The sequence below is a fragment of the Cervus elaphus genome, chromosome 6, assembly GCF_910594005.1.
Source record: "Cervus elaphus chromosome 6, mCerEla1.1, whole genome shotgun sequence".
Lineage (NCBI taxonomy): Eukaryota > Metazoa > Chordata > Mammalia > Artiodactyla > Cervidae > Cervus > Cervus elaphus.
Window position 1 is genome coordinate 2577495 of NC_057820.1, and position 13539 is coordinate 2591033.

Below are 13539 nucleotides of genomic sequence, written 5' to 3' on the forward strand. Positions count from 1 at the left end.
CTCTTCTCCTGGGAGCCTGACCTGTGGGGGACACAGAGCCTCCCCTGGGATGACCTGAGACTCCTGGGCCAGCTCATTCCAACCAGAACTGACCGGTCCTTGAGCCCCCACCTTCCAACTTGAATTTGGCAGGACTGACTTTTTTTCCTAAGTGATGAAAATATGGTAACACATTTACAGGAGACTTCCCTGATAGCTCAGTTGGTAAAGAATCCGCCTGTAAGACAGGAGACCCCGGTTCAATTCTTGGGTCGGGAAGATCCGCTGGAGAAGGGAATGGCAACCCACTCCAGTATTCTTGGGCTTCCCTTGTGGCTCAGCTGGTAAAGAATCTGCCTGCAATAAGGGAGACCTGGGTTCGATCCCTGGGTTGGGAAGATGCCCTGGAGAAGGGAAAGGCTACCCACTTCAGTATTCTGGCCTGGAGAATTCCATGGACTGTATAGTCCATGGGGTCACAAAGAGTCAGACACGACTGAGCGACTTTCACTTTCACTTGGAAAATACAGAACAAAGTTACGTATAGTTTCACTATATATTATAGTGAAGATTCTTAGTAGGAGTTTCAATATCAAACGCTCAGAAATTAATGGAATGAATGTACAGAGAAGCAGAAGAATATAGTAGACCTGAAAATCATTGTGAAACAATTTAACGTAAGATTTATACATTTTCATAACAAGAGTAGGATACAGATTCTATTCACGTTCCCACGGACTGTAAACCAGGAGACGCTAGAACATATCTGGAAACATAAGACCAGGGGCAGAAATTTCATGGCCTAAAGGTATTGAAATCATAATGAGGCTCTTCTCTTATTACTGTGCAATTCCGTTAGAGATCAAAATCAAAAGGTATTTCAAAATAACCCACATGTTTTCAAGAGCAGTGTGTTATTTACCAAGAGAGATCTCCGGCTTAGCCACCGAGAAAGCCTCGATAAAGTTAGACTGAATAAAACACAGAGGTTGATTGTAGAGAAGGAAGCATTCAAATGAGAAATTAATATCAAAGATACTTTAAAAACTCCCATGCATTTGGAAATGAAATGTCTGCTTTTAAATGAGGGCTAAGAAGCTGTAACAAGGAAGGCATTCTGATCTCCTTCTGTCAGACTCTCCCAGCTCCAACGAAGTCCTCCTAGACTCAAAGGGCCTGCAAGCGCCCAGGAAGACCCCTGAGTCCTATCCCTTAACTCACAGCTGGGGACACCGAGGCTCGGGAAGGGCAGGGGGCTTGTAACATCACACGAAGACTCAATTCCTTGTGCTTGATCCGATCATTTACGAAGTTCCATTGTCCATTTGAACCACTGCACTCATTCATGTTCTAACTATTGCACTCATTCATTCATTCATTCCCAAACACCCACGGAGCCTGCATGCATTTCCCACTGCTGCTTTACCAAATGAGCACAAGCCTAGGAGCTTGGAACAACAAACTGATGACTGCACAGCTCTGGCGTCCAGAAGAATGAAACGCCTGGCGGGGCTGGTTCCCGCTGGAGCCTCTGGGGAGAATCTCGTCTCCTCGTCTCCACCTGCTCCTGGAGGCTCCTGAATCTCTGAGCTCGTGGCCCTCCTCCCATCGCCCTACCCTCTGCCTCCGTGATCATCTCTCTTCCACTTAGAAGGGCCCTCGAGATGATGTGACCACGTGTAGGGATTGCTCAGATAATATAGGATAATCTCTCATCTCCCTAATTTAATTAAGTCCCTAACTTAATCTCATCAGCAAACTCCCCTTTTTGGTCACTTGGCCACGGGTTCTGGAGAAGAGGGTGTGGATGGTTTTCAGCGCTGTTCTGCCCACTTGCACAGTACTTCTCAAAGGAGGCAGGAGAGGGCTGTGCACAGCAAATCAGCTAGGACGCGTCCAGTGCACACTACGGAACCCTCCTCCCAAAGGGCCTTAAACAGTGAGGCTGCTTAGCGTCTCCCTTGGCAGAAGTCTGACCAAAGGCCGGCTCCAGGGTGGGTTCATTTGGAGGCTCAAGAACAACAGCATCAGGGACACAGACTCTTTTCCCCCGTGAGTGTTGGCATCATCTCCTCATGGCCCCAAGAGAGCTGCTGCAGCTCCAGGTATCACATCATCACACATCCATGACCAAACGGGAAGGAAGGCAGTGAGTTTTCTAGTGCATTTCTTGCCTGTCATTAGGGAGGACTCATGCGTGAGCCCGGGTCGTGTGACCTCTCTCCAGCCACTGGGGAAGGGTGTCCACCTTTCCAGGGCACATCACTGCTCCCCCATCAAAACGAATCAGGTATGCAAGTGCGTTCATGATCTCCACTGCATAACAAAGCACCATGAATTTATCAGCTAAAAGCAACACACATTTACTATCTCAGTTTCCATGGGCCAAGAGTCCAGGTGCAGGCCAGCTGACTCCTTGCTCATGGTCTGGAGGCTGAAATTACAGTGTCAGCTGAGACCAGGTTCTCACCCAAGGCCAGGGACCACCCCTCCTCTTCCAGGCTCACCCAGCTGTCAAGAGAGTTCAGTTTCCAGAGGCTGAGTGGCCAAGGTGAGCTTTCTTGTGGTTTTCCAGGGACCACTCAGCCTGTAAAGGCCACACTCAGGTCCTCACCCCGGGACTGCCTCTCTTCTGCGTGGCCAGCAGGGGAGCCCTTTGATGCTTCTAAAGGCTTCACCTGATCAGGTCAGGCCCAGACAGGATAATCTTTAAGAGGATGAGATGGCTGGATGGCATCACCGAGTCAACGGACACGAACTTGGGCAAACTCTGGGAGGCGGTGAGGGACGGGGCGGCCTGGCATGCTGCAGTCCATGGCATCAGGAAGAGTCAGGAACGACTTGGGAGCCTGAAAAACAAGAAACCAAAAGCCACCCGGTTAGGAGCCTGGATGAGGCGGTGACGTCCCACCCCGTTCACACAGGAGGGGGTGCGCCCCCGGGCCTGGGTCACTGCGGCCACCGGAGCACCCTGCCGCCTCGCCCTCCAGTCTGAGCGGGGCCCCTCCTCCTGCCAGGAGGTCCTCCCTGAGCCCCGGCAGGCCCCTGGAGGTCGGGGGCCTGTGCCCCGAGCCCTCAGCTGGGCCTGGGGGGTGCTGTTGTCTCTCCGTGGGCGCTGTCCACACTTGGCAAAGAGCAGGTGCCCAGGAGATGCCCACCGGATGAATGCGGAGCCCCCAAGGTGCTGGGAAGACCTTGAAGCTCAGAAAAAGTGATGGGGGCTGGGCCTAGGATTCTGGCTCTGGGAGAGCAGACTGGGGTGGGGGCGGGGGGGGGCTGGCTTGGGGATAGGATCATGCCAGGCCCTCAGAGCTCACCCCTTCAGAGAGCCCTTCCAAGGCCCCCCACTAACCGAGGCCAACGGCCAGGGAGGCACCGGTGAGCGGATGGCAGGCAGCGTGGAGACAGCAGGACAGGGGACCTGAGCTCGCACCCATGCGTGATCCGGAGCAACCCGGCCTCCACCCTCATCTACAGGATGGGATGCTACCCAGCACGCACCGTGAGGGGGATGCGAGGAGGGTGAGGGGGGCCCATCACCCAGGGGCTGATCAGGACAGGACCTGGCCGAAGGGTGGCGGCTCGTGAGCGCTGACGGGCAGGAGCTGAAGAACAGGAGGGGCCGGAGGGGAAGCTGCAGGTGACGCTTACCAAGGACATGACCCCCGGAGCTGCCAAGGGGCCCTGTGGCTGCCGTGGGCCAGGGACCCTGTGGGGGACTCCGAGGAGGAGCCCCCCCACCCCAGTGCTGAGGGGGCGTGGCGCTGTGCCTCCCACCTGCCCAGGTGGGTGACAGGCGGGGGCGGGTGCTCCAGGCCCAGGGAACACCAGCAGAGACAGGCGCTGCCCGGGCACCCAGGGCTGAGAGCTCTGTGTGCATCTTTCCGGAGAACCTGCTCGCCTGCTGCGGGGGGTGGGGGGCTCCATAGTCCCCATTCACGGGCTCAGACAGGGATGTTCACAAGGCGATGCCTGGTCAGCTCAAGCCCAGAGTCCAGATCAAGGCCAGGCCACGGAGGGCCCCGATCGCCAGGCTCTGGCGTCTGGGCAGCAGCAAGGCCCGGGACAGAGGACCGGTCAGCCCGGAGCGGCGGGCAGAGGGGAGCCCTGAGCAGGCCCCCGTGTGATGGGTGGATGTTAGCTTGAGCCCCAGCAGGCCCCGGGCTGAGCGAGGCGCAGAGCAGACGCTCCACAAGCATGCCGACTCGCAGCCTGAATCTATTACACTCCCTGCAAGTCCAAGACGGTCCCCAAAGCCGTTCTTCCCCCAGAGGGCCCCATGCCAGCCCTGGAGGAGCTCAGCGGTGCCAAGTCCATCACTGTGATCGATATCGCAGTGGAGTTAGTGCATGCAGATCCCGGCCGCGTTCTGACAAGACAAAGCGGTTCTGGAATTCTTCGAGGAGAGGCGGGGAGAGGAAGCAAGCTGCCTTTTTCCCCCTGCCTCAGCTTTAAAAATGAAATTACAAGTAAAGTTGGGGATACAATATCCTCAGACCAGTTGGGGACAAATCAAGTCTTGAGGTCCGAGACTGGAATGCCGGGCTGGCCCACCCCTGGCCCCGCACCAGCCAGCGGAATGCAAGGCCCCTCCCCCCTCCCTGCAGGCACCAGCTGAGGGCAAAGACCGCAGACACAGCAAAACTCCCAGGGGCTGGAGGCCCAGCTGGGGAGGAGCTGGCGCGGACCTTACACCATCCAGTCAATAGCCCCACTTGACAGATGGGAAAACAGAGGCCATGGGAGGCAGGAGGTTCTCGGGCTGCCAGACAGAAGGTAAGGGGATAAGCAGGAGCGTAAATCCAGGACCTCCACAGAATGGAGCCAAGAAGGGCCCGCCGGGCGGGGAGGCCGGGTCTGGCTCTGGGTGAAGTGCTGCTGTGTTCCGCCGACCGCCACCCGTACGGGCGACCCCACCGGCATCCAGTGTGGCTGGGGAGGATGGAGGTCACCAGGCCCCTCGGACCACCCATTCCTCCTGCATGCTTCCACCGCGAGCTGAGTGAGGCCTGCCCCCAGGCAGAGGGACAGAGATGTGGCCCATCTGCAAGAGCCCATGGCAGAGATGAGGTCTGATGATGGTTTGCCCCGAGGGGCACACAGGAGCCCAGTGAAGCGGGCTCCCCGCCAGCCAGCTGGGGAAAGCAGGCAGGCCTCCCGGGGAGGAATCTCAAGCCTCATGTTTTGGAGGAAGAGGAGAGCGCGCAGGATAGAGGGGCAGAGCTGCCAGCCTGGAGAAGGGCCTGTGACGGAGCCCCAAGTCCACGGCAGGCAGGGACAAAAGGGCTCCCGCAGAGGCCGAGGAGGCGAGGTGGAAGCCAGCCCGACGCCTGGAAGAGCTGCCCGCGCTGGGGCACCAGAGATACAGCCTGCAGCTGGGAGGGTGAGCGAGGCCACAGGCACGTGTGCGTGTGTGGGTGTGCACACGTGTGCCAGCGCATGGGTGGGTGTGTGCAGGAACGTGTGCGCACATGTGGACAGGCACGCCTGTGTGCTGGATGCTTGTATGTGCACACAAATTCCTACATGTGAGCACACAGTATGTGTGACTGGACGTGTGTGGATGTGTGTGCGCACACATACATGTATGAGCATAGCGCGTGTGACCTGTGCATGCGTGTGTGGGTAGGTGTGCACACATGGTGCTTGCAGGTACACGAATATGTGTGTGTGTGCATCGCTGACACACAGATGCTTCTGTGAATGCATGGTCATGTACGTGGCTGTGTGTCTACATATTCCTGGATGCGTGTGAGTGTGTGTGAAGATACAAGCCTAGGTATGCATGGATATGTGTGCACACGGATATGTATGTGTGCATTTGTGCACACACGGCTATGTGTGCATGTGTGCACACGCATACCTGCGCATTCAGGGTGCAGCTCAAGGAGACGCATCCCCCCCTCTTTCACCTGAGGTGAGGCCACTCGAGCACAGACCTTACAGAGATACCGCACCCAGATCCCCCCTCCCAGGAGCGGGCCCGGGACCCAGCGTGCCATGGGTCACAGGGGATGAAGGTGAGGACACCCTTATAGCCCCAGCATGATCCACCTCCACAGTCTGCTCCTGAGACGCCCCCAACGCCCCCTTCCCCAGCAGCGCAGCCTGACTCCCCATAGCACCCTCCTGGCACCCACCCTGTCCTGCCAAGCCCGGGCCCGGTGGGCATGACCCCCGGGACAGGCAGTCTCCCAGGGCACAGGAGGTTCCATCTGCTCCAGGGCAGCGGGGAGCCGTCTGTCAAGCCTCACGCTCAGTCTCAGGGTGAGAGGCCTCTCCAGCCCCTCGGCGCACAGCCGAGACCCCGGGGCCTCCCTCCAGCGCACGGAGCAGGCCTGCACGCGGTGCCATCCAGGCCAGGGCTCTCTACCCCAAGGACTCCGCAGGGACCAGGCCCTCTGCCACCCCTCGCCTCTGGGCCTTGGACCCTCAGGAGCGGCCCTTCCTCCTGCCTCCTCCCAGTTCGGCCAGCCAGGCACTGTCCGCTGTCTGAGGTCAGAAGGCCGGCCCGGTGTCCCCCAGGGGCCTGGGTCACTCGGCCGGCCAGACTCTCCAGAAGTTCCCAGCCTGGCCGGGCTGGAGAGCCATTGCCTGGGCGGTGGGATGTGCTGTCTGCTCTGGGGCCCCTGGAGCTCCACGTTGCTTTTCCTTCAAATCCCTCATGCTAGGCTGGCCTTGCCTGTGGACACGTAGGGTGTCGTGTGGAGCAGGACCCTTGGACACAGCCCCCAAAGTGCTTCTCGAAAGATAAGACTCCCTCAAGGCCAGGAGGAGGACCACATGGCGGTCCAGCTGATGGCAGGGCAGACCTCTCCAAAACCTGTATGTGACAACCACCGTGTCCCTTCCGAGGACATGCCCACCAGGACAAAGCCCAACCCCACCCCAAGGAGCACAATGAACAGGGCCCTCTCACTTCCTAATAACTCCCCTCACTCTCCAAAGGCAGCTCAAGAGGTCACCTCCTCCAGGAAGCCTTCCCTGATAACCCCACTCCCAGGTTGGAGGAGCCGCCCCAGGGCACTGATGGCATTCCCTGCACCCATCTCAGTGCGTGGCACCATCGACCCCAGACAGCCAGCATTCAAGACAGAAGGTCTGATCCAGACAGAGCCAGGGCGAGCCAAAGATGGAGGCGCAGGGGTCTTCCCTGCAGAGTGCACCCCTCAGCACCCTGACTGGTGGCACCTTTCAGGCTCCAGGACCAGAGGACCTTTCACAAGGATGGGGCCTCTACCTTCCCTGGGTCACACGCGATCATGGCTTTGCTCCCCAAACTGCATAAATGCCAAGGACTGGCCCAGGAGGGTTAACCTTCCTCCGCAGGTCTGCCATCCGGACGATCTGATTTCCAGCCTGGCCCTGGCCTGACCCTGCCCCGCCCCATCAGTGGAACCATGTTAACAAGGACGTCGGTGCTCCACGTGAGCCTCTCCGCTGAGACAGCCTGCTCTCCGGGGAAGGCCTTTGAGCTTTTCCAGAGCTCAGAGCAGAGAGAAGCAGCCCTGCACCAGGGCACAGTTCTAGGCATCATGGTGGGGTGTGTGTGTGCGGCTCCAACCCCTCTCTGAGTTACCCTCCTAGTACCCTGGGGCATCCCCCTCCCCCCTCCCCAGACACAACCCCAGTCCCCTCCGCCCCTTGAGAATTCGAAGAGAGCTGCAGGCCAGCCCGGGTGTTTCTGCTCTGCTGGGAGCAACGGTCTTACCGTTAGTCCGAGTGAAAAATGCCTGGTCTGGACCACGGTCCTCCCCCCAGGCTCCGTATCTCACAGACCTCGGGCTGCCTGGAGGTGGGGGCCAGCACGCAGCAGTGTACAACTGCAGAACAGATGCACACGGGCGTGGGGCAGGGGTCGGCGGGGGTTACACCAACACCTCACCCCTAAGCAGAAATGTGGCTCCCACGCCAAACAGCCCCTCATTTGGCAATTCAGTTTGGGGCTTTTGTCAGAGGCGGAGATACAGAACATCCCCCAGCCTTTAAAAAGCAGGGCTTATGGAGCTAAGAATTCAACTTCGGGAACTGCCAACAAGGGTGCAGAGCCTGGGAGCCTGCCCAGGGCTTCCACGGGCACCGCCGTCATGATTCACGCTCCAGCAGAGGCCGGGGGTGGGGAGGCGGCTTGGCCCCCGAGCATCCCCCAGAGACGGGAGTCGGCCCTCGCAGCGAGGGCGCACCCTAGCCGCGTCGCGTACTCCGCCGGGCTGCGAGTGGCTGGCTCTCCGGTCAGGCCGCGGACCCCCCGAGCCGACACCGCTGCGGCGAGCGCGCGCGTGTACCCGGGCAGGTGAGGAGGCGGCCGTCTTAGAAAGAGCAGGGTTCTAGAACTCACCGCCCAGGCCAGCCGGCACTCGGCCCCGGAGCGCAGGCTGCGGACGGCCCTGGAGGAGGCGCCCTTACCGGGCGCGCGCGCCCCGCGCCACCGCCCCGGGCTCCTCCCCGGCGCCGCGCGGGCAGGTTCGCTGAGGCGGCCGCGGGCTCGGGCTGCCGGGCCCGCTCCCCTCCCCGGCCGGCGGCGCTGGCCTGCCCGCCAGGCCGCCCCCGCCCGCCCGCGCCCCGCCCCGCCCCGCTGCGCAACTCTACCCAAGTTGGAAGCCGAGCCGGAGCGGCGACACTCGCGCCGAGCGCACGGCGGCGGAGGAGGCGGCGGCGGCGCAGCTCCCGCGAGCCGAGGCAGGCGAGGCGGCGCCCGCACGGCGGAGCGCGAACCGCGGGGGGCGCCCGCGCCGGGAGCGGCAGGAGGAGGAGCCGGTGGAGGACGCTCGGCGGCGCCGGCGCCCTGCCCGGGAAAGTAAAGTTGGAGCCGGAGGCAGCGCGCGGGCGCGGGGGCCCCGAGCAGCGGGGGCCCGCGCCCCGGCGCGCCGAGCCCTAGCCGGCCGGATGGGAGGCGGAGCGCCCGGGCCGCCGCCGCCGCCTGCAGCCTGCGCCCCGGCCGGGTGCCGGGGCCGCGGGGCCGCCCGGGCACGCCCGCTCGGGCGCCGAGTCGCCGCGGGCTCGCGGCCCGGGCGCTCCCCGTGAACCGGGCCGAGGGCGGGGCCGCGCGAGGACCCCGGGACCTGCCCCCTCCCCCTCGCCGCCGCGTCGCTGCTCGCTCCGGGCGCCTCCTGCTCTGCACTTACGCGTGCGGCGGCGGCGGCGGCGGCGGCTGGGAGCCGGGCAGCCACGCTCTCCGGCGCGCCGCTCGCTAGCCGGGCCGCCACGGCCGAGGGCCGGCTGCGGGGCGCCGCGGTCCCCGGCGGGCGCGCCCTAGGCGCAGGCGGCGATGCGGGCTCCGACCCGGGCTGGGGGGCGCCCGAGCTGCCGCGACTGCGCCCCGGCTCCAGGCGGGACCGCGTAGCTTGCGGGAGGACCATGGCGTCCCCGGCGCTGGCGGCGGCTCTGGCGGCGGCGGCGGCAGCGGCGGGCCCCAACGCGAGCGGCGCCGGCGACTGGGGCAGCGGCAGGGTCGCCAACGGCTCGGGGGCCCCCTGGGGACCGCCCCCGGGCCAGTACTCGGCGGGCGCCGTGGCGGGGCTGGCGGCCCTGGTGGGCTTCCTCATCGTCTTCACCGTGGTGGGCAACGTGCTGGTGGTGATCGCGGTGCTGACCAGCCGCGCGCTGCGTGCGCCGCAGAACCTCTTCCTGGTGTCGCTGGCCTCTGCTGACATCCTGGTGGCCACGCTGGTCATGCCCTTCTCGCTAGCCAACGAGCTCATGGCCTACTGGTACTTCGGGCAGGTGTGGTGCGGCGTGTACCTGGCGCTAGACGTCCTCTTCTGCACCTCGTCCATCGTGCACCTGTGCGCCATCAGCCTGGACCGCTACTGGTCCGTGACCCAGGCCGTCGAGTACAACCTGAAGCGCACGCCGCGCCGCGTGAAGGCCACCATCGTGGCCGTGTGGCTCATCTCGGCCGTCATCTCCTTCCCGCCGCTCGTCTCGCTCTACCGCCAGCCCGACGGCGCCGCCTACCCGCAGTGTGGTCTCAACGACGAGACCTGGTACATCCTGTCTTCCTGCATCGGCTCCTTCTTCGCTCCCTGCCTCATCATGGGCCTGGTCTATGCGCGCATCTACCGGGTGGCCAAGCTGCGTACGCGCACGCTCAGCGAGAAGCGCGAGCCCGCGGGCCCCGACGGCGCGTCCCCGACCACGGAGAACGGGCTGGGCGCCGGCGAGAACGGGCACTGTGTGCCCGCGCGCCGCCCGCGCGCCGAAGTGGAGCCGGAGGACAGCAGCGCGGCGGCCGAGAGACGGCGGCGCCGGGGCGCGCTGCGGCGGGGCGGGCGGCCGCGCGGGGCCGGCGAGGGGGCCGCGGACGCCGAGGGCGCGGGCCCCGGTATGGTGACGGCCGAGCCGGGCGCGCTGGCCGCCGCGAGGTCCCCAGGCCCCGGCGGACGCCTGTCCCGCGCCAGCTCGCGCTCCGTCGAGTTCTTCCTGTCGCGCCGGCGCCGGGCGCGCAGCAGCGTGTGCCGCCGCAAGGTGGCCCAGGCGCGGGAGAAGCGCTTCACCTTCGTGCTGGCGGTGGTCATGGGCGTGTTCGTGCTTTGCTGGTTCCCCTTCTTCTTCACCTACAGCCTGTACGGCATCTGCCGAGAGGCCTGCCAAGTGCCCGGCCCGCTCTTCAAGTTCTTCTTCTGGATCGGCTACTGCAACAGCTCGCTCAACCCAGTCATCTACACCGTCTTCAACCAGGATTTCCGGCGCTCTTTCAAGCACATCCTCTTCCGACGGAGGAGAAGGGGCTTCAGGCAGTGACCCGCGCGCCCTTGCTGGGCGTGGACGCCCTGGACAGCTCCTGTTGGAGGCGGGCAAAGCCGGCCTCCCAGGGACTCAAGGATGGATTGGCTTTCGGGGTGCAGGGGAGGGTACACAGGGCCCAGAGACTGCAAGGCCCCCGGGGAGGGGGGAAGGAGAGAGGGGAGACCCCTCTGCCTTCCTGTCTCAGCAAGGGGCGGCTTCTGGGGCTCTAGGCCTGAATCCAGCTCCCAGGAGGGGCCCCCGCCCAAGTGTGGTCGTGGGGCCAGGTGGTAGACCCCACTGGCACTAGGTTTATCCTCCCAAATTGACGAGAAAGGAGCCTTCCCCGCCCCCAACACATGCCACCCTACCCCCCTCTCCACCTCTGAGCAAGGGCTGACCTCCCAGGACCTCGTGGGTGGCTTTCCAGGGGTAGGGGTGGGGGAGGAACCAAGGCACTGGCAATCTTTGGTTACCCAAAGTATTTAACTGTTTGCCAAAAACGACTGACAGCCAAAACAACCAAACTCTTTTTCTAAATAAACCTTTGTAATCTAAGTGGTGGGTGCCATGTCAGTCCTTCAGCCCTGGGTGTGGGGGGCCTTCCAGACCCTTACCCTACCCAACACCCCCCACCTCCCACCTTTTCTTGCATCAGGTTGGGGTGGGTATTTGTTTAAAGGTAACTGTCTTACAGATGTCCAGAAAATATGCTCAAAATGCTTGTGTTGTTACTGGCCCAGAGACCAAGGAAATCAAGAGACCCCAGATTAACTGCAAATACAGGTGCTGGAGAGCGGTCTTCCATCCATACCCACCCCTCTCTGAATCTAGGCTTCCCCCAGCGCAGCCAGCCTCACCCATGCCCAGCCCTCAACAGCCCCCAGGGAGTCTGGCCTCATCCCGCGCTAAGGCTTGGGGAGGGGCGGCTAGAAGAGAGGAAAGGATCAGAGAGGGTCTCCCCCTGGAGCCTCCAGCCCCCCACACAGAGCCTGGGAGCTCCTGGGATAGCTGTGGGAGAGGGACACGAGGCTGACCTCTGAGACAGACGCCCGTGTGCACACACACGCACACACACACACACACGCACACATGCACGCATGCTCAGTGAGTGGGCGGGGCTCAGTGCCAGGGGTCCCTGCTCTGACCACCCAACTCTCCCGTCCCACTCTGCCTCTCCCGGCCTTCCTATATGTCCCCTCCCCTGCCCAGCCCTTGTCTGCCAGCCCAGCTCTGCTGAATCACCACCCACCTGCCTTTGGCCTGGGATGGCTGTCTCCAGGAGGGGTCAGCCCTGGGTCCTGCTTTTTCAAGCCCCCTTCCCCTGAATCCGGAGCCAGAGCAGGCCCCTTTCCTGGTCCGACATGCCAGGGCGGACCCTGTGGGGAAACTCTGCAGCTATCTGGACTCATCACCCCAACTTACGGGCCCTCAGGATACCCCGCTAGGAAGAGCTCTCATGGACTGGAGTCACGGTGGGCAGAGGGGCGCAGGAAATGGCTGCCCAAGGCTGGTGGCAACCTCCCTAACCTCCACATCACCCAGGCCTGGACGGAGTGTCCATGTTGTAGGCCCAGCTCTCACCAGGACTGCTGAGCGAGCCCCCGGTAAAGCCCTGCCCCCTCTGAGTCTCATCACCGCTCCGCCCCCGTCAAGTGGGGCAGGGCTGGAAGCTCAGGCCTGTTGTCTGGGGGCCAACTTACCGGCTGAATTGGGGGCGGGTGGCTCAAGAGCGGGGACCTTCCCTTGGAGAGAGCCTGACGGACAGAGGTATTGCCTCCCCAGTGCAATGGGGTGATACCACACCCTCCCCCTGCTCCTGGGGGTGAACCCCAAGACTCTGGCAGGAGTATGTAGCTGGGACACAACCCATGGAAGAGTGTCGGCAAACCCTTCCCCTTCCTGGTCCCTAATCCTGAGCATTGCACCTTCCAGGGCTGTGGCTGGGAATGCAGGCGTCCGGTGTTAATGCCCCATTCAGCCAACAGATGTTCACCATTTGATCATAATTGCTGCCTGGAGAGGCTTTCTTTTCAGCTGGATAAACAGAGACAGAACCTGGCTTCTCACCCTGCCTGCCGCAGGGAGATGGGCCAGTCGCCCTGCTCCCGGTCTCCAGCTCCGTCAGTGAAGCGGGGGTGCTGACACCCCCTGAGGGTGCCCGAGGGTGCCCGTGTGGAGAGAGGTTTCTCTGCGATGCAGAGGCGGGTCCCGCCCTCGTCCAGCGGGCCCATGCACTGCGCATGGTCACGGACGCAAAGATGCCCTGAGGTGCTTGCCTCTCTCCGGGCACCTTGGTGTCTGCTTCATGGCACCGTCACTGTCCACCCCCATCTGGGGTTGAGGAAACGCAGGCCCAGAGCTGACCGTCTGGGCCAAGACCCACAGGATGGGGAGGGCAGAGCCCGCCACGAGCCTGGAAACGTACAGGTCAGGAGATCTCTGCCTCGAGCACCCCAGCTCCGGTCCCGTGAGCAGGGGCGACCCCTGGGCTTTGTTGCTGGAGAAGTATGGCCCTCCGCCACCTTCCTGCCCCCTGCTTCCTTCCCCTTGGCTCTCCCGAGGTTTCAGGCAAAATCAAAAAAACACCCACAAGCAGGTTAAAGGAGAACAGGGTGCTGGATGGGGGGGTTGGCTTCAGTGCTGTCCTGGACAGAGCCCACCACTGATGTAGTTAGTTCTCAGAGACAAGCATAGACGTACATTCGTTTAAACAATTCATTCCTGTATTTTAATTCAACTGATGAGTTTGTAGAAGGCGGCAGGGGGGAGGGGCGGGGGGCGGGGAGAAGAATAATCCAAATATTCCCTCACAGCTCAGTATGGAATTAAAAA

The 13539-nt window shown here is 62.3% G+C and overlaps 2 protein-coding genes across 3 annotated transcripts; one reads left to right on the forward strand and one right to left on the reverse strand.

Annotated features, from left to right (window-relative positions):
* Nucleotides 1-645: 645 nt before the first annotated feature.
* LOC122696284 lies at nt 646-8508 on the reverse strand. 2 transcript variants are annotated; one of them, XR_006341726.1, is made up of 2 exons: nt 8318-8508; nt 646-2828 (listed from the first exon to the last, which is right to left on the reverse strand). XR_006341726.1 is itself a non-coding variant. In XM_043906071.1 (2 exons), the coding sequence occupies exon 1, from the start codon at nt 5692-5694 to the stop codon at nt 4669-4671; it is 1026 nt and encodes a 341-aa protein (XP_043762006.1). In that variant the 5' UTR covers nt 5695-6014; the 3' UTR covers nt 2793-2828; nt 3481-4668. The 2 variants fall into 2 exon arrangements, 1 of the variants encoding a protein (XP_043762006.1); XM_043906071.1 differs by lacking the exon at nt 8318-8508 and adding an exon at nt 3481-6014 and having other exon boundaries at nt 2793-2828.
* Nucleotides 8509-9186: 678 nt separating this feature from the next.
* ADRA2C (adrenoceptor alpha 2C) lies at nt 9187-11262 on the forward strand. Its single transcript, XM_043906069.1, has one exon. It carries the CDS (start codon nt 9337-9339, stop codon nt 10720-10722), a length of 1386 nt encoding a protein of 461 aa, XP_043762004.1. The 5' UTR covers nt 9187-9336; the 3' UTR covers nt 10723-11262.
* The last annotated feature ends 2277 nt before the right edge of the window (nt 11263-13539 follow it).